Source organism: Microplitis mediator, chromosome 2, assembly GCF_029852145.1.
Source record: "Microplitis mediator isolate UGA2020A chromosome 2, iyMicMedi2.1, whole genome shotgun sequence".
NCBI lineage: Eukaryota > Metazoa > Arthropoda > Insecta > Hymenoptera > Braconidae > Microplitis > Microplitis mediator.
The window spans coordinates 21773567-21796395 of NC_079970.1; the positions used below are offsets into that span (position 1 = coordinate 21773567).

Consider the following 22829-nt stretch of genomic DNA (forward strand, 5'->3'; position numbering starts at 1 on the left):
CGACTAATATCCGTTTGATTGCAAAATTTCTTAACCACTAACTGGTGTCACATTAACAGCCGGCCAGTAAGCCGATAGTTAGTTAGTTAGTTAGTAATATATATATGACAGTTGTTAGTAAGAAGATAAAGAAAAAAAATCGATATAAATTTATCATTATTACTAATGTATATTATTATTAGTGAGTAAATTATAAATACACATTAGTATCACGGTGAGCAGTTAGCAGAACGGATCGTTTTGTTGATGCGTAGTTATAGTTAGTATGTATATATGTATATATGTATGTACGCTGTGTGTTAGTGTATTATAGTGTGTACATACAGTGAGTTTTGACTGGTGTATAACGACATAGTCCGCAATATTTCAAGCTCCGCGGTATAACGGACGTAATATGATGTCGAAATGAAATGTGTCGAGCGAACTAGTCGATACCTCTGCGGCTAACAAATCGGGGAGAAGGTAAACGCACCAGTAGTTGCACCCCTCAATATCTATATATGCATACACATATATATAAATATATACACGCATTATTCCTCTTTACCCCTCGCGACAAATACAAGCGCAGTGATTGAACGTAACGTGTGTACTCGTGGAAACACAGATATTTGTCAGGAAATTGATAACGCGAATAAACCCATACTCTATATATATATCATTCTCTTTCTCTCTCGTACATTCATATCTTTTCTGTTTATGTATTATTATGAGTATCGGTTAAAATCTGACAAAATATCCATTTCGATATCTAATTGTCAATTTATCATTTAGTATTTTATTATTTGCGATGTTTTATATTTTTTTTAGTAACTTAATATCTTTTAAATATATTACGGAGATAAATTTACAGGTTTTTATTTTATTAATCTGATATTATTGATTGATGGGTAATTTTTGGGATTATAATGGCTATGGACGTGGATGGTTGTAATTAATGAATGGTGTAACATTTCTGTGTGGAAATATTTTTTGTAATTAGTTTGAAATTACTAGAGGATTATTGTATTTATGTGGAGTAGATATCTGTGAAATTGATTGGGGATTCATTAATAGCTAACAGATATTTTCATTTCTATCTCAGTTTATTTGGTTTCTGATATACGTGTGTTTGATACACGTCATTTGATATAACATATTATATCCAGTATTCAAAATTTATACACATATCGAGAATGAGATATTCACTAATTATTTCTACTACTCTTTTTACATTTTATCGTGCGGGAAAAAAAGGCATGGAAAATTTAAAAAAAATTGATTATATATTTACTTTTTTTATTTATTTTTTTTATTATTGTTAACAGTGTATAGCATATTTATGCCTTTTACACTTCTTGCCTTTAATCGCAATCGCTACCTTTTTCTATTCCCTCCTCTTTTTCATGCGGCTGTGGACCGACTTGTGCTTCTGTACTGCATCATTACGTGATGCCCTATACCCCACCTTTTTGCCGTGGGAGTATAGCGGCAAAGGGAAACCACAGAGAAAACCTTTTGCCAGTACAGCTGTCATTTTTCGGAGCAGGTGAAGTTCCAGTGATCGATAAAATTTCCATTTTACCGATCACTGGCTCTTCAGTCCGCGCCTAGCGCACAGAGACGTCCGATCAAGCTCAATGCGTGGCTAAGCGGTCACCCAGCCAAACAGTAACCACGCTCGGTGCTGCTTAACTTTGATGATCGCCCGAGCCACACATGAACCGATCGGCTGCCTCTGCCCCTATATTTACTTTTTTTAAAAATTTGAAACGAAATCAAAAGACATTTGAATGGAAAAAAATATAATTATTTTATATAAAATAATTGCTTGACCAGCAATAATTAGTCATAGTCTGAAACCCCTGGCAAAAATAAAAGAAAAAAATTTCAACACTTTTGTCTGTTAATTGGCGTTCTTTCGATGCCAACGAGCTTGTTATCCGTCACCTTCTTGTACACTTTGAACAGACGTAACAATCCAAAGTTACTAAAAAATATTATTAAAAATTTCTTTAATTTTGTTTTTTACTATTAAAAGTAAAAAAAAAATAGGATTGTGTTGCATTAAATTTAAACTATAACGTAAATTATACGAAATAAATGTAATAAAAAATTACTGTCCAAAGTAACCCGAAACTTTTACTTTTGACAAAAGTTAAAAATTACTATTCCATAAGTAAAATGTGCTATCATAAATTAAAAATTACTAAGCGTTTGTATCTGTACTGTAAAAAATTTGCGGAGTGAACGTGGATTAGATCCGGAGTGAATACGGAGCAGATGTCTGTGTGTTTATTTGATCTCCTTGGAGTGAAATTCACTCCGAAGGAAAATTTGTTTTAATACACGGAAAAAAGTGAACTATATAAATTGAGAACAACAAGTAATATAATGATAAAGTGATCAATAAATACTATCATTTTAAATATTAATTTTTTTATTTATGATTAAAACGTAAATACTTACAGGATAAGCATAAAAATTTATTGTCTATGCAGGAAAAATTACTATTTGAACTTTAAAAATCGTAACGGATACTTAAAAAATTGACGACACGTATTATAAAATTTTTTATTTGGGATGTTAAAATTTCCCATGTTGAAACCCGGGTTTCGGCTTATAATTTCAAACACTAATTTTTAAAGTTTATTTTTTTCCGTGTATTGAAACTCTAAGTCGGAGTGAATTTGAATTTCAATAAAAGGGCAGAGGTACCATTTGTGGCCACTGCTCCATTTTTGGTCAGTTGACACTTCATTTTAATTAATGAAAAAGTATAAAATAAAAGCGGGTTGAAAGTATCTTTGAACACATTTTTAAAATTAATTTTTTCATTGCGTCTTTTACAAATTATTTTATTAAAATTTTTCGTGTCCAAAAATGACCCTAAAGTGCCCGAAAACGGTACCTCTACCCTCCGTAGGAGTGATTTTTTTTTTGACTCCGGAACTCCGAGTGACGGATCTAAATAAAATTCATCATCACTCCGAATTTACTCCCGATTTTTCACAGTTTACTTATGGAATAGTAATTTTTCACTCACGTCGACAGTAAAATCTACCGGATCCATTAGTGGTTTCGGACTTTTCACTGGTAATTGTAACTAAATTTCGAGATCTGTTTTCGTCCGTATAATAATGATAATAAAAAATTTTTTATTTGATTATTGAATAATTTCGTGGTGCGTTATGGTAAATCGAGGAGGACGCGCTGGACGGAATATTTTCGCTCTAAGAATACAAATGAGGCTAAGTGCTTTTCTACAACATGACAGATACGTACAACGAATTGTATGTACGTATGGTACGTACTACTACTGTTATGTAGGGTCGTTGTTCCACGTTTCAGATTCAGATGTACCTACGTACGTGCATTCGGGCATCAATTTCTCACCCTCGTCTCGTCTAGTCCTTCTATTCTGTTCGTGCTTCATTTGATTTCTCTTATTCTTTTTGTCTCTTGTGTTACAAATAAAATCGATCAATAGATCATTTGTCATTTTAGTTTATCCCCATAAAACAAAAAAAACAAAATAAATTATCCTATTTATATACAATTTTTTTTGATAACTCATTATTCTTTATGTGACATATGTTTTATAAATCTTTATACTTATTTTATAATTTTAATTTTTTTTCCTCCGAGTTTTAGTTTTTTATTTTCACTCGCGCATTAGATTTAAATTTTAAAAGGACAGGTAATGCGAGACTCATTATATGTCCAGACAGTAACGAGCTACCGTTCAAATTACCGCCATCACAAACGGAATGAAATTATTGAATTACACACATCAAATATTTCCATCTTTTTCTTTCATCTTTTATCCATTTTTTTTTTTATATCTCATATTTAGTTTACCAAAGATATATTATAATTTTTGTCACTGATCATTTACATTAATATTATAATTTAAAATATTTGAATAATTGTGAAAAAATATATATCAGGCTGTAAAATTAAGCAAAACGGTATTTGAATTTTCGGTAACATAAATTAATATAAATTATCGGTATATATAAGTTTATAAATTTTTCTACTGCGCAAGAATAAAGACCGTGTACGCGTCGGTTCTCCTCCTCTATATATTACTTTGGTATGAAGAAGATTCCTGGGCGGAGCAGGCGTTTCGCGCAAGTACGAACATTGTCTTAAGACACTGCTAACCCCTTTGATTCCTAGACAAACTTGTGCCGACAAACTGTCTTTGATCTTTCTCAAATCCTTTATACATCTGTACATATATATATACTTCTCATATATATCATTCTGAAATATCAAAAATCGACACTCGCATGTCCGCATAATTCGTTCGCAATACAATCACACCGCAGTACTCAATTCCCGAGCAACAAAACCCGTTCAGAGAGAGAGAGATCGTATCTATGTAGCATATATGTACCTGTATATAAGTCGTCTAGAAATAGAGGCTCCGCCTCCTAGAAATTGAGCATTGAACTTTACCACCCACACCCGGGGGTAGTTATTTCTCTGTCTCTCTTAATACTGCACTTTCATCCGTGTATTTTATCCTTCAAAGGCTAAAACCCCTCCACTAAACCGCGGAAACTCTCACGACTGTAGACGTCGGGGCGTGGTGATGAGGACTAGGGAGGAGTCCTCCTCATTCCTCTCTCTCTCCTTTCTCTATTCTTTTTTTATCTTTTTACTCAAAGTCATTTATGTGTAACACTACTAGACAGCAAGTGTTCCGACACTTTGCCAATATTACGAGCAAGTGAACTAGCCAAAGAGCGAAAGATAAAAAATAACAGGACAAAAAAATCTATTTGCAACAAAAAGCTTCTCCACCAAAGATGTATGAGGACTTTTTTTTTTTAATTGCGTTTACTGGTTCCGTCACCCAATGGTATGTTGTGTTGCCCATGTGAGTTTAAATTCTCTATATACGTTTACATAATACATACATACATATTTGGTTTTACAGTAAACGGACGGGTTGACTCGTGACAGAAATTACTAAATGGTCACGCGGCCAAGGGAGGCAGAAATGGGAATGCGCCCTGGCGGGCCAGTTAAACTAAATATGGAATGGGGAATCGCGAGCAAAGTGAACAGTATAGGAGTAGAGAGTAGAGTTGCATGTATCCAAGCGAGTGGAGTAGAGGGTAAACGATGAAAAGGGAGAAGAGAAAGATAGAGATAACGTGGCAGTGTGAGTAGTAGAGTGAGTTAGGTGTTGTAGGTTAGCGTCGAGAGGAAGTGCCGGTAAACGGACGGTGTGCGCCTCACGCGCATATTAATCTCTTCAACCGCACATCAGCAGGCCGCACATCTAGCCTCTACTCTTGCACTACTAGCTCTAGCTGGTGATTGCTCAACTACTCCTTCCATCCACCCCCTCGCCGTTTGGTCCTCAACCCCCTAAATCAAGAGACGACTCTCGTTTCTCTGCTACGCACTTGCTGTTTCACTTTAACTCGTTATACATTGTACGTTCTGCTCATTGTCATCCACGGTAGCTAAACTACGTACATATAACGCTTGTGGGTAAATTGGCAAATCTGCCGAGAGGACTGTCCGCGGCTTCACGCGGCAAATGTGCACATATATGTGTTGCAATTGTCACGGAAACGTGCTGAACGTATTAAAGCAACTACATCGACATATATCGCTATCTATAGGGCAGAGGCACCGTTTTTGGTCACTAGGCCCAGTTTTGGACACTTGAAAAATTTAAATAAAATAATTTTTAAAGGACGCAATAACATAATTTATTTTTGAAAAATTTTAAAACATACTTTTGTCCTACTATTAATTGAAATGAAGGGTAGCACGACTTGTAATCCGCGGATAAAATATCCGTGACAAAATATCCTGTCGATAAATCTTATTCAGAAATGTATATTTTAAATGAAAAAATAATTAATGGTTTTCGATAAACGGGTACTGTACCATTCCAAGCATGTGTTTTGACCTATTTCCAAAATAATACCCACCCAAAATCTGTGAAAAAAGGGCACAGTACGATTTCAAGCATATGTGTTGATCTATTTTTAATATCACACACTCAAATTTTATGTGCGAATATATTAAACATTTCTGATAAAAGGGTATCGTACTATTTATATGAAAAGTATTTATATTATAAGATATTTTGTCGGGGATATTTTGTCTATCGGATAATAAGTGACGGTACCAAATAAAGTGTCAAATGTCCAAAAATGGGACAGTGGAAACAAATGGTACTTCTACTCTATATGGATGTTATGATGGTTTTTTACACAGAAAAAAAGGAGTTCTGGGCGCAGAAATTTTTTATTCGCCTCAAAAAAATATTTACTTGCCCTAAGAAATTTTTTGCATTACGAATTGAAAACAAAAATTTTCTGGGGCGAGAAATTTTTTTCTAGTTCTAAGAAAATTTGTGTCTTCATTTCATAATGAAAAATTTTTCTTGGGCTAACAAATCATTTTTCTCTGTGTAGATATTCTCGTTTTCTATTATGCTCTAAAATTATGATTAAAGTTCTGGTATTTGCTTCCATTGTCTGTTGTCGATTGTTCGTCAATGAGTTGATTACTATAGTTGTCATAATTATAAAATTAAAATGAGTTTATGGTTTCTGGTAAAATGGAAAAGGGTGTAGGGAATGAGGGATAGGGAATTAAGGGGGTTGTTGAGTAAATGACGATGTAAAATTATTATAAGTGATGATGAAACTCTCGGGCGATGAAGAGGAGAAAGCGATAGACAGAAATCACGCGTGTGGTTTTGCGGCTAACATTTCTGACCGCCGAACACTAAAGTTCGAATTGAACTGTCACCATCAGCTGATGTGGAGCGTGACCACGCGCAGGTTAACGCGCGAAATGTTCGTTCATAATAACTGCGGTTGCTAGTCAGGAAATTCTCTAAACGCCTGTTTGGATTTTGTGATGGCATTTTCACACCTCGTCGGTTAATCTGCAGGATTCAAAACTGATATTAACTAGACCTTTTTTTTTTTTTAATTTTTATTATCAATAATTAAAGTATTGGTTTGATATTTAAATATTTATACTGATAAAATACAAGAGTGTACGAGTCAAAAAATGTACGAATTCTTTTTATACTGGCGACCAAACTTTAAACAGGAAGTTGAGTCGCCGAAAATTATCATGCTCTACTATAATTATTATTGTGAGCCGCTAAAATTTTTTTTGTCTCGACTATAATTTCTAATTAAGATCAAAAATTTTTACGTCAATATATCAATAAGTTTTAAGTATATAAGATTTTTTGTAATGCAGCATAGTAATTTTTTGGCAACTCAACATGATACTAAAGTAAGCAGACGTCTTATAATTCTTGGATTTTTTTAAAAACAATAAATTATAAAAAAAAAAATATTTTAGAAAATTACACTTATAGCTTTTTCAATTTTCTACATGTGTATTTTTTTAGATTTTTTTTTTTTTTAATTAAATTGTTGAAAAAAAAATCCGAAAATTATTAATCATCCGCTAATTTCAGGATCTCGACATGATACTAAAATTAGCCGATGTCTAATAACTTAGATTTTTTTAGAATCGACAAATTATAAAAAAAAAAAATATTTTAGAAAATTGCACCTACAGTTTCTTTAATTTTCTACATGTGCATTTTTTTAGTTTATTTTTTTTTTTAAATTAAATTGTTGTACAAAAAATCCGAAAATTGTTAATCGTCTGCTAATTTCAAGATCATCTTAACATGACACTAAAGTAAGCCGGTGTCTAATAATTTTTTTATTTTTCCAAAAACGACAAATTTCATCAGAAATCAAAATCCGATTTTTCCAAAAATTCTCAACTTCCTGTTTCAAGTTTGGTCGGCAGCATAATAAAAACTCGTACATTTTTCAAGTCGGTTTTTCTCCATATGAAGGGCAGTAGTATTAATCCCCCTTGCATACTTTGCCAGTAGCATCACTTAGGCATAGGGTAGTACTTAAGGGTCGACATAGTCATCTATCCTCTTACAATAAATCCAGTTAAAATATTAATCCCAATTTAATAAATGACTAGAAAAAAAAAAGTAAATAAACATAAAAAATAATATCAGGTATAGAATTGCGGAAGCTTATTGTTACATTTGATATGGCCGGGTAATATACAATAGCTTGTTACTTCTATACGGTGATAACTCCTCAGTAATCCGGCATCGGAGTAGTGGGAAGCTCAAAATCTTTCTCTCATCCCGGATGTCATTACACTCAGGGCTATTTACTAAAGAAAAATAAGAACACGAAGAAGAAATATAGTAGTAGTAATACGGCCGAAGCAAAAGCAGAAGAAGAAGAAGAAGAATAAGAAATAGTAGTAGAAGCAGTAGTAGTAGTTGTAGTAGTAGACCCTTTTTCTCCCTTTGGAAAGTCGTCGTGTCTTAAGCCTTCAAGTAAGACATCTCAACCTTTAGCCCTTTCGCTTGTACGACACCCTACAAGATATTTACGAGTGGTAAAGACCCGCACACACCAATCGTACCAATGTCTTGTATAAACGCCAACGCATTTTAGTTTCTACTTGTCTCTTATTCTCTTTTTCTTCTATATAGTTGAGTGAAAAATGGCCCCAGTGACAATTAACCGAAATCACTGGAACTAAAAACGTTTATCACTGTCTTCTGATCGTTTCTATACACTGGTATTTACTCTAATCTATATATATATTTTTTTAACCAATAGTTTCCGGAAATGATTATAAATAAATTTGTTTTTTTTTAATTAAAAAAATGTTTTATACATTTGTTTAACATGAGTAGTGAGTAAAATCTGTTGATTTATAATTCTCAAAGTGTCATTTATGGTGGCAGTAAAAAAATCCGACATTTCTTTTCGCGTTTATTGAATTTTTTAATTTATTTATTTTTTTTACCCGTTCCTTTTAATTCGTCTCTAGACTACTAATATAAGAGAGCTCTTTGACACGATCGTGCTAACACAATTAACCAATTAGGCGATTTTTAATCTCGTTGGTAGTGTAGTGTTTCGCTTCAACAATTTTACCACCACGTCGACGTCGTCACCGTGAACTGGTCACGAGCCAGCGGAAAAATAAATTTACTCAAACGTTATACGGGATTAAATCGTTGATTAGAGTTTATTTTTTTTTCTTACTCTTTATATACATATATATTTATATATGTCTAGGTTCCTCCTTCTGAATCGATAAATTATCCCTCGGGTTTTCGTCAGTGTCACTGTCTTTGTGTTTCTTGAATTTCCGATGCCCCACACGAGTCTTTTTATTCAAATTTATTTATTTTTGTGATTCTATATTCTATTTTAATGAATGTTTTGTATTTTTAATTTATATATATATGACACTGGTAAATTATTATCAATTAATTAAAAGTAAAATTTATTTTGTCACTATTTTTATTTATATATTTTCGTATTTTTTTTTTATTCTTAACTTTTATTTGTCAATTTTATATTTTTATTTTTAAACCATACATATATATAGAGGTATTCATTGAAAATTAAATTTTCTCAGATGCCCCATAAAAAGCTTCTTTTTAGTGAAAAAATAAGTGGGGAATTTGGTTCTTCTTTTTAAATAAAAAAAAAACACGTGTCTCAGAACGATCGAAGTTTATTTTTCGATACAATCATGTTTTTTTTAAATATCTCATGAAATATGCAGATTAAAGGAAAAAATCATAAAAACAATTTTGTAGGAAATTAAATTCTTGACAAAAAAGGTCATGTTGATTTTTTTTATAAAATGTTTATTTACGAAGATATTTTAAAAAAACTTTTTTAGATCTCATCAATTGAGCATTTAAAGGATAGCTGACGTTTAATAATTTTTGAATTTTTAACAACACGATAAATTTAAAAAAAAAAATAATTTAAAAAATTGCACCTCTAGATTTTTTAATTTTCTACATGTACATATTTTTAGTTTGATTATTTTTTGGAATCGATTTGTTGAAAAAAAAATCTGGAAATTTTTAGTTGTCTGTTAACTTCAGGATCATCAATTTATCAGATCTAAAAAAAGTTTTTTTAAAATATCTTCGTAAATACACATTTTTAAAAAAAAATGAACATGAACTTTTTTGTCAAAAATTTAATTTCCTACAAAATTGTTCCTATGATTTTTTCCTTTAATCTGCATATTTCATGAGATATTTAAAAAAAACCGCGATTGTATCGAAAAATGAACTTTGATCGTCCTGAAGCTTGGTTCTTTTTTACTTAAAATTTTTAACGACCACTCTAATACATATATATATATATATATATATATATATATATATATATATATATATATATATATATATATATATATATATATATATATATACATATATAATTTTTTTATTTTCTCACATTTGACAATTATTCGGTAATTTATCAACGAAATCCGCACACAATGGACCAGAGTTAAACTGTAGAGAATTACGAATAAGAAAGATGCACACACGTGACTTGTTAGAGTCTCTTTATTCGCGCTAAGAATTTCTCGCTTACAAACAGGGTGTTTAAAAAAATCCATATCCTCTATACACGTACTCCAATAAAAAATTTCCACTATTTTAAAAAAAATAAAAAAAACTACATCATAATAAATAAAAATAAAGCAGTTTGGATAAAAAATAAAAATAATGAATATCATAAATTTATAAATAATTGATAATAAAAATAATTGGAGATTAAAAATGAATAGATCACCCGGTAGGTAAGAAGAGATTCAAGGCAGAGAACAAGTTCACGTTCGAACCGTGTATATAAGAAGTTTAAAAAGCCGAATATAAGCGAGATAGAGGGTGAAATGTAAAAACAAAAGTATCTCATTGTGTGTTAATATGGTGCGTTGCTTTTCTGCTGGTCTGTCCACCTCGATCGCCTCTCTTTGGCACTCACTCCACACTGCAGAAGACATAACATATAATTTTTTTATTATTTTTAAAAAAATAAATAATAATTTTTATTATTTATAAATTTGAATTTTTATTTATTTTTCATTGCGGAAAAAATATAAATTTGACGTATAAACGGTTGAGTATTAACTATAAAGTATGAGGTAAATCGTTTTCCCTACGGTATATATATACATATATATATATAGATAGATATAGGCTGCAGATATCCTAAATTACGAGAAAATTCTAGCGTCAATTTTCAGCAGCTTAGGGCGTAAAGTGAGAGCGCAAGTTGTTGTAGAGAGTAGAGCAAGAAAATGTAACTTCTTGTAGGGGTCGAGCACACTTGGGCCACATATTGGATCATATCGTATCTTCTCACAGCCCATGAATAATGCATTTCGAAATTCTCCACCTCTTACCCTCTCTCCTTACTTTTATTCTCTTTCTCATTTTACTATTTCAAATTTTTACGTTCCATGATTCACTTTTTTACTTTTTTTTTCTTTTCCTCAAGTACTAAAGCAAAATTTTAACATGAAACTTTTATTTGTTTGATGCTTTGATACTTTGTAGCTTTATCGCCGTTTAAAATATTTTATCGGGCTATTAAATGATTATTAATTACCTTGAGTTTAATTACGCCCATCAATTGTGTGGTTAAAGATAAAAAATTAAAATTATGGGTAAAACAAGATTCACATCGATAAATTTTATTTAAAGATCGATTGTAAAAATTCTTGTTAAAATATTTGTTGAATTGCGTATATTAACCTTCAAGTGAAATTGCCAAATAAATCTTGGATTACCTACACCCTTGTCTCGGGTATTTTCTTCGTCTTATTCTTTTTCTTTGTTGTCTTACAACTGTCGTAAAAAATAGCCGTGTGTCAAGGGGATGATATGAGGTATAGGGGATAAGGTGTATTATATATATTTTTTTTTAGATATAGATATAAGTGTGAGTAAGATAAAGGGGTCATTTGTGAATAAAAAAGCTTGAAGATCGTGAGTAGCCGGATTGAAAGCGGTTTCTCAAATTAATTACAGGGAAAAGAGATCCGTGCTCTAGACTGGAGTCTGTAGTAGAGGTGGTAGGAGTGCTCGTGATAGAAGAAGTAAGGGGATGGAAAAGACCGAGGGATGAGACCACCCCTGCACTAAAGTATTCAACGGAAGGCTCGTTAGTTGAGTAAGAAGGACAGTAGCAAAGAGCCAGAAGTAGAGAAGCGAAAAAAATCTCGACGTAAAAATTCCGTAGCGTACTAGTTGTGTAGCTGTAGGGGATGAAGAAGATTTAAGTAGTCTGGTTGGGTGCTTAGCTCCTCGTTCGACCCCAAAAAGACGTCCACACGTTTATCGATATATGTTTTCCTATAACATTTAGTCTTCTCCAATTGAATTTATATACATTTTAATTTTATTTTATCTTTGAATTCAATGCATTTCTCTTTCATTCCGTTCGTTGATATCGAATCAAAGAGTATATATATTTTTATATTTATACTACTTCTATTTTTGAAATTAGCTTAATACTTTTCTTTATTTGATTACTTTATATTTCATATCCAACAATTTAAATTCCCCAATCATACTCCAATTTGATTAATTATGTTAGCGGTTTTCTCATTAAAGAACGATTGAAATAGCTCTTAATTTAATGTATATATCTCACGTCTGTCAAAATTTATATCTTTTTATGAATTGAATAATTTCATATGATAAGTGATTTATTAAATTCTTTAATTGCATCAATAATTAAAAATAAAAAATTTATGATAACCATTATCACATTATGTCACTTGACTTGCACAATGAATAAAAATTTCCTTATTCATAAATTAGGTTATTAAATTATTCTTATAAGAACTTGATTCGCTGTAAAAAAAATTCGAGTGATTATGGATTTTAATTCAATTTGAATTCATTCCATCACGCATACGGAGTAAAGGGGGAGTTTTTTCAGCGGAGTAATTTCGGAGTCAACCGAAATTTATTTAAATCCGCATTCACTTCGATTTGAAGTTTTAATATTAAACTAAACTCATTTTGGGAGTGAATTTCACTTCGAGGGAATTAAATAAATAAACAGTAACTTGGGTCATAATATCTAGCTTCAAGTCTCAGCCTTACTGAGTAAAGAAAGCATTTTGAGCCTCAAATGATGTTCATTAAGCATCAATGAGCCTCAAATGGTGATCAAAGAGCCTCAAGTAATCGAATTTAAATTACATAGTCGAGTAACAGGTTAATTTGAGGCTTATCGAGGCTTCTTGAGGATCTTTGAGATTCATTTGAGGCTCAAAATGCTTTCTTTACTCAGTGAGGCTGGATTGAGGCTAGATATTATGACCCGGAAATCCGCTCCGTATTCATTCCAAATTTACACTGTAAAAAATCGGGAGTGAATTCGTCCTGTGAGCAAAATCCTCATAACGGGAGTTCTGACGAGTTAAATATGAATTTACTCGGTCACTAGGAGTTCTGGAGTTTTAGAAGAAATCACTCCGCATACGGAGTAAAAGGGAGTTTTATCAGCGGAGTAATTTCGGAGTGATCTGAGTTTCATTTAAATTCGCATTCACTCCGATTCGGAGTTTTAATATTAAATTAAACTCCCCTTCGGAGTTAATTTCACCCGCTCTGCATTCACTCCAGATTTACTCCGCGTTCACTCCAAAAAATTTTTACAGCAAAAAAAAATGAACAATTTAATTTTTTTTCATGTAAAATTTTTTGTTAAAAAAAATATTCCAAGGGTCGATTATCAAATAAAATAGTAGGAAAAATAATAAGATTGATCGGTAATGCGATTTCTAAATATCTTTTATTTATTTATTTTTTATATTTTTTATTTTATATTTTTTTTAAGGGTAAACTTGTTCACCCAGCTTATCGTGAATCCCACATAACGAAAGCGGGTTTGTCCTCTGGTAATACCGATGTAATCCCCACGTATAAACGTAGTAAGTCTCGATGACTGGTTGGATATCACTGGTAAGCTTCCAACCACTGCATCCGCGCCCTACTCGTTCGATTTGTTTTCGTACAATTCTGCGGGCACTTCTGTCTATCTATATACATATACATACATATTTCTATCTTTCATTATCTCTCTTCTCTCTTGCCACATATAATTATGTATATAAATGCAGTATTTCAGTATTCCAGTATCTCTAATACAACTCACCCAAGTGTTTGTCGTAAAATATTGCTTTAATTACATCGAATTTACGTGTTGTATTGAACACGTCTTATATGTGTCGACTTTTCTCACGCTCTTTAGACAATGAGGACATTCATTGGACGGCAAGAACCGTCGCATTCTATCGTGCAGTTAAAGTCTTAATCGTTTGCCACGGAATGTTCAATAGAGGGAAGTTTACTTTCAGAAATAAAACAAGAATTGAAATTTTTTATCATCATCATTATTGTTATTATTGTAATTATTATTCCGCGACTTCATTGTAGTTCAAACATACAACACTTACTTTTAAAATCAACAACAACAAGGAACATAACAACGATCTTCACATTATTCGCGCGCATTCCGATCACGAAGTCGCGTTCAGAATTCGGGATTTTATAAAACCGACAGAAAAAAAAAAAAAAGTATTGTATGTATGCATGGTGGAGAAAAGAGAATCGAGGGAAGCCCCGATGATCGGAAGGACTATCGCCCGGACAGGACGCGAAACCGCACTCGGCGTTCAAGGGTAATGTAAGGATATATACTCATCGGTACTATGTTGGTTAAGTTTGTTGGTGATCTATAGGTTATATATTTACAATAAAGGCAAAGGTACAACAGAGACCTAACCCGATGATGGCTATATAATCCGTTATATACCCATCACATATTACATAGTCTGTATGAAATATCAACCACCATGAAACTCGAACGGCCTGAGAATACTTTGGCACTTGATCGCCCTGATTTTGGCAACGCGTTCGACAATTCTTTGAGATAAAAAATATAAATTTTGTTTTATAACTTAACGATCCTGAAGTTATCCGACAATTAGTAATTTGAGGAATTTTTTTCAACAAATAAATTACAAAAAAACATAAACTAAAAATTTGCACTTGTAGAAAATTTAAAAAACTACAGGTGCAATTTTTTCAAATATTTTTTTTTTTCATAATTAATTGCTTAAAAAAAATCAAAAAATTATTAGACGTCGGCTAATTTCAGTGTCATATTAATGATACTGACGTTAAATTATGAAATAAAAAATATTTGAAAAATTTGCACCTGAAGTTTTTTAAATTTTCTACATGTGCATATTTTTAGTTTTCGTTTTTTTGTAATTTATTCGTTGAAAAAAAAATCCAAAACATTTTGTCTGCTAACTTCAGGATCATGTCATATTCTTGTACTGCAAAAAAACGGATTTTATTTCAATCCAAATTCACTCCGTTAATCGGACTTCCGGAGTTGAAAAAAATCACTTTGCTTGGGGAGTGATTAGGAATTTTTTTTATGGGCGGAGTGATTTCGGTGTGACGAAGATTTTATTTCAATCCGCATTCACTCCGGTCCGGAGTTTTGATATTTAAATAAATTTATATTCAATTGAATCAGCTGTTAATTAGAAATATAATTATTTAAGTAAATAATTGATTGAGATTTTAATAATTAAACTTAAAATATTGGGTTTTTAATTTACAAACTGTTTTAGTAACTCACTAAATTATAATTTCATATATATGATAGATAGTGAAAATATTAAATCATTGAATAGCTATGGTGACATAATTTTTATGAGAATATTTGGTATTTCGGTACAACATGAAATGTTATCTCGTAGTATGGTTGATGTAAGTCATATGACAGTTTGTGACTCAGTGGAATTTTATTTGTTCAAGTTTTAGTATCAGCTGCTTAGAATTTTTAAAAGTCATTTCGCGTGAATATATGGAAAGGGAGCTCGTAATTATTTCCGTGCTCAATATAAATGTCAAAATATCAAAGACCTAAGCTCAATATGTATCAGTAATTTTTTTATAATTAATATTTTCCGAAACTCCCCTTCGGAGAGAAATTCTTTTCGAGCTCTCTTAACATGAATCAGTGAAAAGTACTCGAGTCAGTTAATATTCACTACAAAAACAGTCCCAAGTATATCACTCATTCAATCAGTGATATACTTGAGACTGATTCTCAGTAACTATTCACTGATTACTTTTAAGAGAGGGAGTTAAATAAATAACAAATCCTCCGTTCCGCAATAGCTCCCATTCGGAGTGAATTTAACTCCGAAGAGGTGAGTAAATAAAAATTCATCCACTCCGCGTTGACTCCAGATTCACTCCGCAAATTTTTTACACGGTATAAACACAACCGAGTTATGATACTGAAGTTAGCCGACCTCTAATAATATTTGGATTTTTTTCAAAACGATAAATAATGAAAATAAAAATACTCTCTAAACATAAATAAGTGAAATAAGTGAATATTCACTAATTCTGAGTGCCAACCGAACCACTTTTTGAAATTAGTGGTTCGGTTTGTACTTGAAATTAGTGAATATTCACTTATTTTCACTAATTCATGTTTAGAGAGTATTTGAAAAAATTGCACTTGTAGTCTTTTAAATTTTCTACATGTGCATATTTTTAGTTTTTATTTTTGATCAAATTTGATTGTTCAAAAAAAAATCAAAAAATTTTTAATTGTCTGCTAACTTCAGGATCGTACCGAGTTTATTTAATTTAAAAAATGAAAACCGCGATATTCAATATCGTAAATTATTATTTCAATAATTTATGGTAATCTAGATAAATTATTTGTTTTATATATATGTATGATGTATATTTAAGTTATTGATTGATAATTTAGGTTCTCGATGTTTGTAAATCTCTAATGATAATTTAACTTGAATATGACAACTAATATTGACTGGGGATATGGTAAACTATTTGTTTTTGAAATGTATCACCGCAAACTTGAATGATTTGCTCGCAGGGGTAATATAAGCTAAAACTATTATCATTTGCTCTTTTCCGTATTGTTTACTGTACTGTGTTGTTGTAAATGCTGAATATGTTAAATATGTCATGACATATGAGTGCATTGTGTTTAAATATATATGTATATATATTTATTTATGGTTATATGCTTGTGGGTGAGTGAGTGAGTGTGTATGTATGTATGTATGTATCCAAGTGTGATGGTCTCGTAACATTTCCACAAACTGGTATTTAGTATCTGAGTAGGTAGAGAGGATTGAATAGCAAGATCTCTCACGGCAAGTACTGAACCGTCTAACTGGATGCAACCCAAGCCACTCATGAGTATGAGCTCAAATGCCTGAATTTCCGTAATAGCTACAGTGTCAAGTATGTGTACTTTCGTTGTGGCCGGGTTTATTTAACCTCATCTTTATATTATAAATATATATATAATTATCACTTTTTTTTAAGTAAAAAAAAAAATTTCTTGTGACCGTAATGGAACTCTTACAAAGTCACGGCTACGTCACAAATTTTTGACAAAAGTTTAGTGTTTGTTTTCTACACATTTTTCTTGATTTTGATTTCAAGTTGATCACAGAATTTGACCATTGAAAAAAAAAAGTTTGAATTTAAAAAAATTGTGATCGTAATGGAACACTTACAAAGTCATGGCTCCGTCACAAATTTTTGACAAAAGTTTAGTGTTTTTTTTTTTATAAATTTTTCTTATTTTTTAGTTCAAGTTGATCACAGAATTGGACCATTGAAAAAAAAAGTTTAATTTAAAAAAAATTGTGACCGTAATGGAACACTTACAAAGTCACGGCTCTATCACTGATTTTCGCTGAAAGTTAAATAATTTTTAAAAAATTTAATTTCCATGAATTTTATTAAAAAAAAAAAAAAATTTTTTTAAACCGAAAATTTCGTTTTTTATGTAAATTTAAAAAAAATTGTTCAGATTTATTTGAATTAAAAAGTTTACATTGAAAAAAAATTATTTAGAATCCTGTGCGCATTTTAATTATTTTTGAAAAATCATGATGATTTTGATTACAAAATTTGACCATTCAAAAAAAAATTTCTTAATTTGACAACAAGAAGGTACTGCACGACTTTACATTAATATATTTTTTTACTTTAAATTCCAAAATTCTTTTATAGATGATTCAGTATATTTTTAATCTCATTGTATGCATTTTAAAATCCTGTAACTCCAACCGTAAAAAATTTTTTATTGTCGTGGTTACCATAAAAAATTTCATAGCAACAGTTACAATAGAAATTTTATTACAACGTTACATTACTTGAAATTTTTTATTTGAGGATCACAATTGAATTAATTAAAGAAAAATTATTTTTGAAAATCAGAATCGAATTGAATGTTTCGAATAAAAATAATTTATTGATACTTATAAAAATAATTAATATATGAAAATATATAATATAAAGAATATATTATTGTTTTTTATATATGTGATTGTGATGTATAAATTGATAATGATAAAAATAATAAAAAATAATCTGACGGATGGTCTTATCGAAGGGGTGTGTCCAGGAAAAAAATCAGTGAGCGTGCGCTGGAAGGCTTAAACTTAAAGACATATAGAATAGAGCAGAAAAGAGTCGACGAGTCTCGCGGCTCAATGAATTATTCAAAGTCTCGATATATATACGGTCGTCGGTTTACCAAGTAGCGAATCTTCGGCTGCCACCGTCCGACGGATTCTCGTCCTCTCTCAATCGTCGAGAGTCGCATTTTTTATCATTCTTTTTAAACTCTTTTTTATTTTTTCAACATACTCCTTAAATATATTTTTTTATTTTATTCCTCTCCTCTACTCTCGTTTATTTTATTTTATTTCATTTATCTCCGTTCAATCCCGCTCGTATAAGCTTTTCTGTACTGGGCTCTGGTTTTTTTTCTCTTTTCTTTGTTTCTCGTATCTTCCTTGACTTTATTTATTTTTTATCCTCCAACCAGTGCACACGACGAGACGAATCTTCTCTCCTTCCGCGAAGAAACTGCCGAGATTAAGATCGCAAGGATCTGCAGCGGACTGTCAGCTGCCAGTCCTCGTGTCTCTTGCTCGCACGCGGCTACCGCGGTTTCGCGTGCCTTCTATGGCCAATTCCACATGTATTTTCATTATTCAAACTCTTTCGTATACGTATTATACCAAACTTATATTTTATTTCATATAATAAATACACAAAAAAAAAAAAAATGATTCCTTGGCGCAAAAAATGTTTACTCCCCCCGAGAAAATTTTTATATTATAAATTATAAAAAAAAAAATTTTCTTGCACCAAGAAAAATTTTTCGAGTCCCGCGAAAAATTTTTTTTTCAATTCATAATTCAAAATTTATTTGGCGCCAAAAAATTCTTTTTTTCTGGGTACATACATCTATATATACAGTAGGGCCCCGTTATAAGACTATTAGCTTTTCTCCCAAACTATTGCGATACCTGGTTTATAAAAAAAAAAGAATAATAGTCTTATAACGAAGTCCGATTGTAAATCATATGCACAAACTTTTTTTACTGTGTAAGATCACTCATGTATTTGTATGTCTATTTCTATATTTATTAAATATTAACATACAAATACATGGGGTAATTGGGTACTAGTTTCCTGATCAGGTACTAGGTCTTTTACTTTATTCAAATAAACTAATTTCGAGCCTTATAAAACAGATAAAATACTCAAAAAGACATTTAATTAATTAGGACTGATTGCTAATTGTCAATCGATTATTGATTTACCGGAATTCGCTCACAATTTATCTCGTTCAATTCTGCTTAACACGTTGTAAAATTAATCAATGCAAATTTCGAGTCTAAGATCTATTGACTTTCAATTAAAGCAATTCTCATTATTTATTCGTATATATATACATAAATATTTATTGAACATAAATATTCTTACATCAGATACATGTTTAAAAAATTTTTCGATACTTAAACGACTAATTTATAGTCATTCTACCCACATAACATTAACTAAAAGTACATCTTAAACATTAAGAATATGAAGAATAAAAAATGTATGTATATATATATCTTGTCTGAATCCAGACACCCGTTGCGTTTAAACTCACCTTTACTTAGCAAACGGTAGAGTGTGTGCTGTGTCCATGAGCCAGTGAGATGCCTAATGTAAAGCAGCCTAAAGATCTCTCGCATCTTTTGAGACTCTTTTCGCCGCCTAATTGTATCGGGTGTCTTAATCAGCGTGTAAGCTACCGAGTCAAAGGCAACGCGCTTTTTTTTGCCTTAAACTCTACGGTCTTTCTATCGTTTTATACTACTACCTCTACTACTATACTATATATATTTACACTAACAACTTTATCTATATAATATATATACTATATATCTTTTACAATTTTTTCTTCTCTTCATTTCGGCCGATGCTCTGCATTTCAAAGACGCAATTTAAGAAGAGTATGTTAAGCCGCCAGTAGCATATTATATATTATATATTATGTATATATATATATTGTAGAGCCGTGGATAATATATATGTATATAAATATATAATGATGATAATACGGATGATAGCTTCCAGTGGAATTTTATTTTTTGCTTACTCAGGAGTTTAAAAGTTAAAATATGATGTTAATAAATATCGATTTGTTGCAAAGTGAAAAGGGGGATTGAGATGTATCCTATCATCATACAGTATATATAGTTTAGAGTAACAGTCAGCTTCAAAGGACACGCGGTGAGGGAGAATTGGCACGTGTCAGATGTTGCAAAAAAAATAAAAGCAATAAACTCATGCATTGTCGATTGATGCAAAGTGGATAATAAAGCCTACAAAAGAAAATTACTCTATATTATTAAATATTTTTATATATATTTTACTAATACTAAGCATATGAATATTGTGTAATATTTAAATAGTATTTAAAAATGTGTATTTTATTGACGGGTATCGAGGATGGTACTAAAAAGAGACAAATCTTCGTCGATACCCGAGTAATAAAGATGATAATGACAATGATGACGACTGATGATGTAATCTTGTGGGTGATTCTAGTGGGGCCAGTATTCGGGGGTCGATGCGGCGCAGAGGCGCTTGGTTTGGGTCTAGGACTGTCACTGGGCCCAGCCTACAGGTTCGCTCTGCCCCCGGGACTCGCTGCCAAGACCACCCGTTGTCTTTTACAAGACCAAGGTAGGTCATCAGCCATCTTCATTATCATTATAACACCCATATACATTTATATACATATATTATATATATAGAAAAGTGGGTGGGCAAAACGGAGTACTTAAGGGGATATGCTACCGGACATCTTTCACACACTCAGAAAAATAAACGGGACTACTTTGTTGCACTCGTAGAGTAAATGAGAATTTTAAAACAATTTTTCTTGGAGACGAATTATAATTTTTGAAAATACGAAATTTCTAGCCTTCCATTAAGGTTTCAAAAAACGCTAAAGACTCTTTATTTTAGGTTTCCGGTGTTTGCCCGTGAATTAAATTTAATTGAAAATCGGTTACCGTTACCCCTTGAGGAGATACTAGAAGTTTTTGGGGACTCAAATACGATAAGTCTTTTTTTTTTAATGCTGTTGTTAAAAAAAAAATCATTTTTTGTGGGCAAAATAAAGTATTCCCTAAAAAAGATGAAAAAAAAATTTTGGGATATTAAATAAATTTGATTGAACTAATATTTCTTAAAATCAATTTACATAAAAAGAAATTACATTTCACATAATTATTGGATGCGCAAAATAAAAAAAAATTTTGATAGTTTTTATTTTAAATCAAAAGTCATCAACATTTTTCGACTGACAGAAACTTTCGATTTTTGACATAATTCAAATTAATGCTCCATTATATACAAAAGTAATTTTCGAATATTTAAAAAACAAACTTTTTTTATAAAATTTTGGGCTAACCGATTTTGCCCCTCCCTCCCCTACATATATATATTACATATTTAATGATAATTTATTTTTTAATATTATATATAAATTATTTGCTTATTAATTAATAATAAACATAAGCTTATTTGAATATTATCGAGCAGATTGACGGTAGAATATAATCGGAAACAGAATAATAGTTAAATGTATTGCGTAAAAAAATGAAATGAATAAATTTAACGATCTCACGTGAATGCGTTTAAATATTCGTACAACAATTTCCGGAGTAATAATCTTGTTACTATGTTGACGGCTAATTGAACCAGTAGTTAACGGGATTTGTTTTTGATGCCGTTTAATTGCGGCTTATATTTAACAATAGTCCGTATAAAAGCTTTCTATTTATTTATTTATTTTTTCTTTTTAATAACAATTTAAAAAAAAATTTAATTTAATTTTTTATCGATATTTAATAAGTTGGCAATTTTTGTTTTTATTTTTTAATTTTTATTTTAAGAGGTCAGAGGATTTGATTTCAGCAATAGCGTAAACGTTAAAATTGATAGGCAATCCGTTCACTCAGTCGTATCGTCATGATACATATATACATACATATATGTATATGTATAACACGTACGGGCATATCGTTCTCCAACTCTTCGTACTCAACAGTAACAAAAATACGTGTTGGCAATATCCTGTAATACTTTACTCTCTTTCCGTTAAAAACACGCGCATATCACTATTCATTTCCGGATACCGTTTTATATTTCATTTTGTGGACTTTTGTTTTCATTTGTATCTCTATAACAAACAAACACACCCACATAAATACAACATTCATATAGCGAATATTGATGCTCACTTGCGTTTTATTTTTAATTTTTTTCATCTCTATTGATTTTAATTTAAACTCTTCAAATTCATGTCGTTTATTGCATCTTATTTTTATTTTTACATCTAATAAATTATTCACTGGGTTTTATTTCTGTTAATCTCCGAAACTCAGCGGATTTATTTAATCAGCAATAAATGCATGATACTAAAAAAAAAAAATTAAATACTTATTAAGGAGGATAGCCACTGTGAGGATAAAAAAATAGGTGATTTTCGGGAATTTTTTTGACTGGAATAATAAAGGAATTTGGGGAT

The 22829-nt window shown here is 31.1% G+C and overlaps 1 protein-coding gene across 6 annotated transcripts in view; it reads left to right on the top strand.

The window, feature by feature from the left end:
- The window catches only part of LOC130663462 (E3 ubiquitin-protein ligase Rnf220-like), a 98456-nt gene that overhangs the window by 4233 nt on the left and 71394 nt on the right, over positions 1–22829 (top strand). For 5 of the 6 annotated variants that reach the window (XM_057462698.1, XM_057462699.1, XM_057462701.1 and 2 more), the window contains one exon: positions 20840–20977. The exons of the other annotated variant lie outside the window; for it this stretch is intronic. In XM_057462698.1, coding sequence (XP_057318681.1) covers positions 20840–20977 — 138 coding nt within the window. The remainder of the gene's footprint in view (positions 1–20839; positions 20978–22829) is intronic. 6 annotated transcript variants of the gene reach the window in all.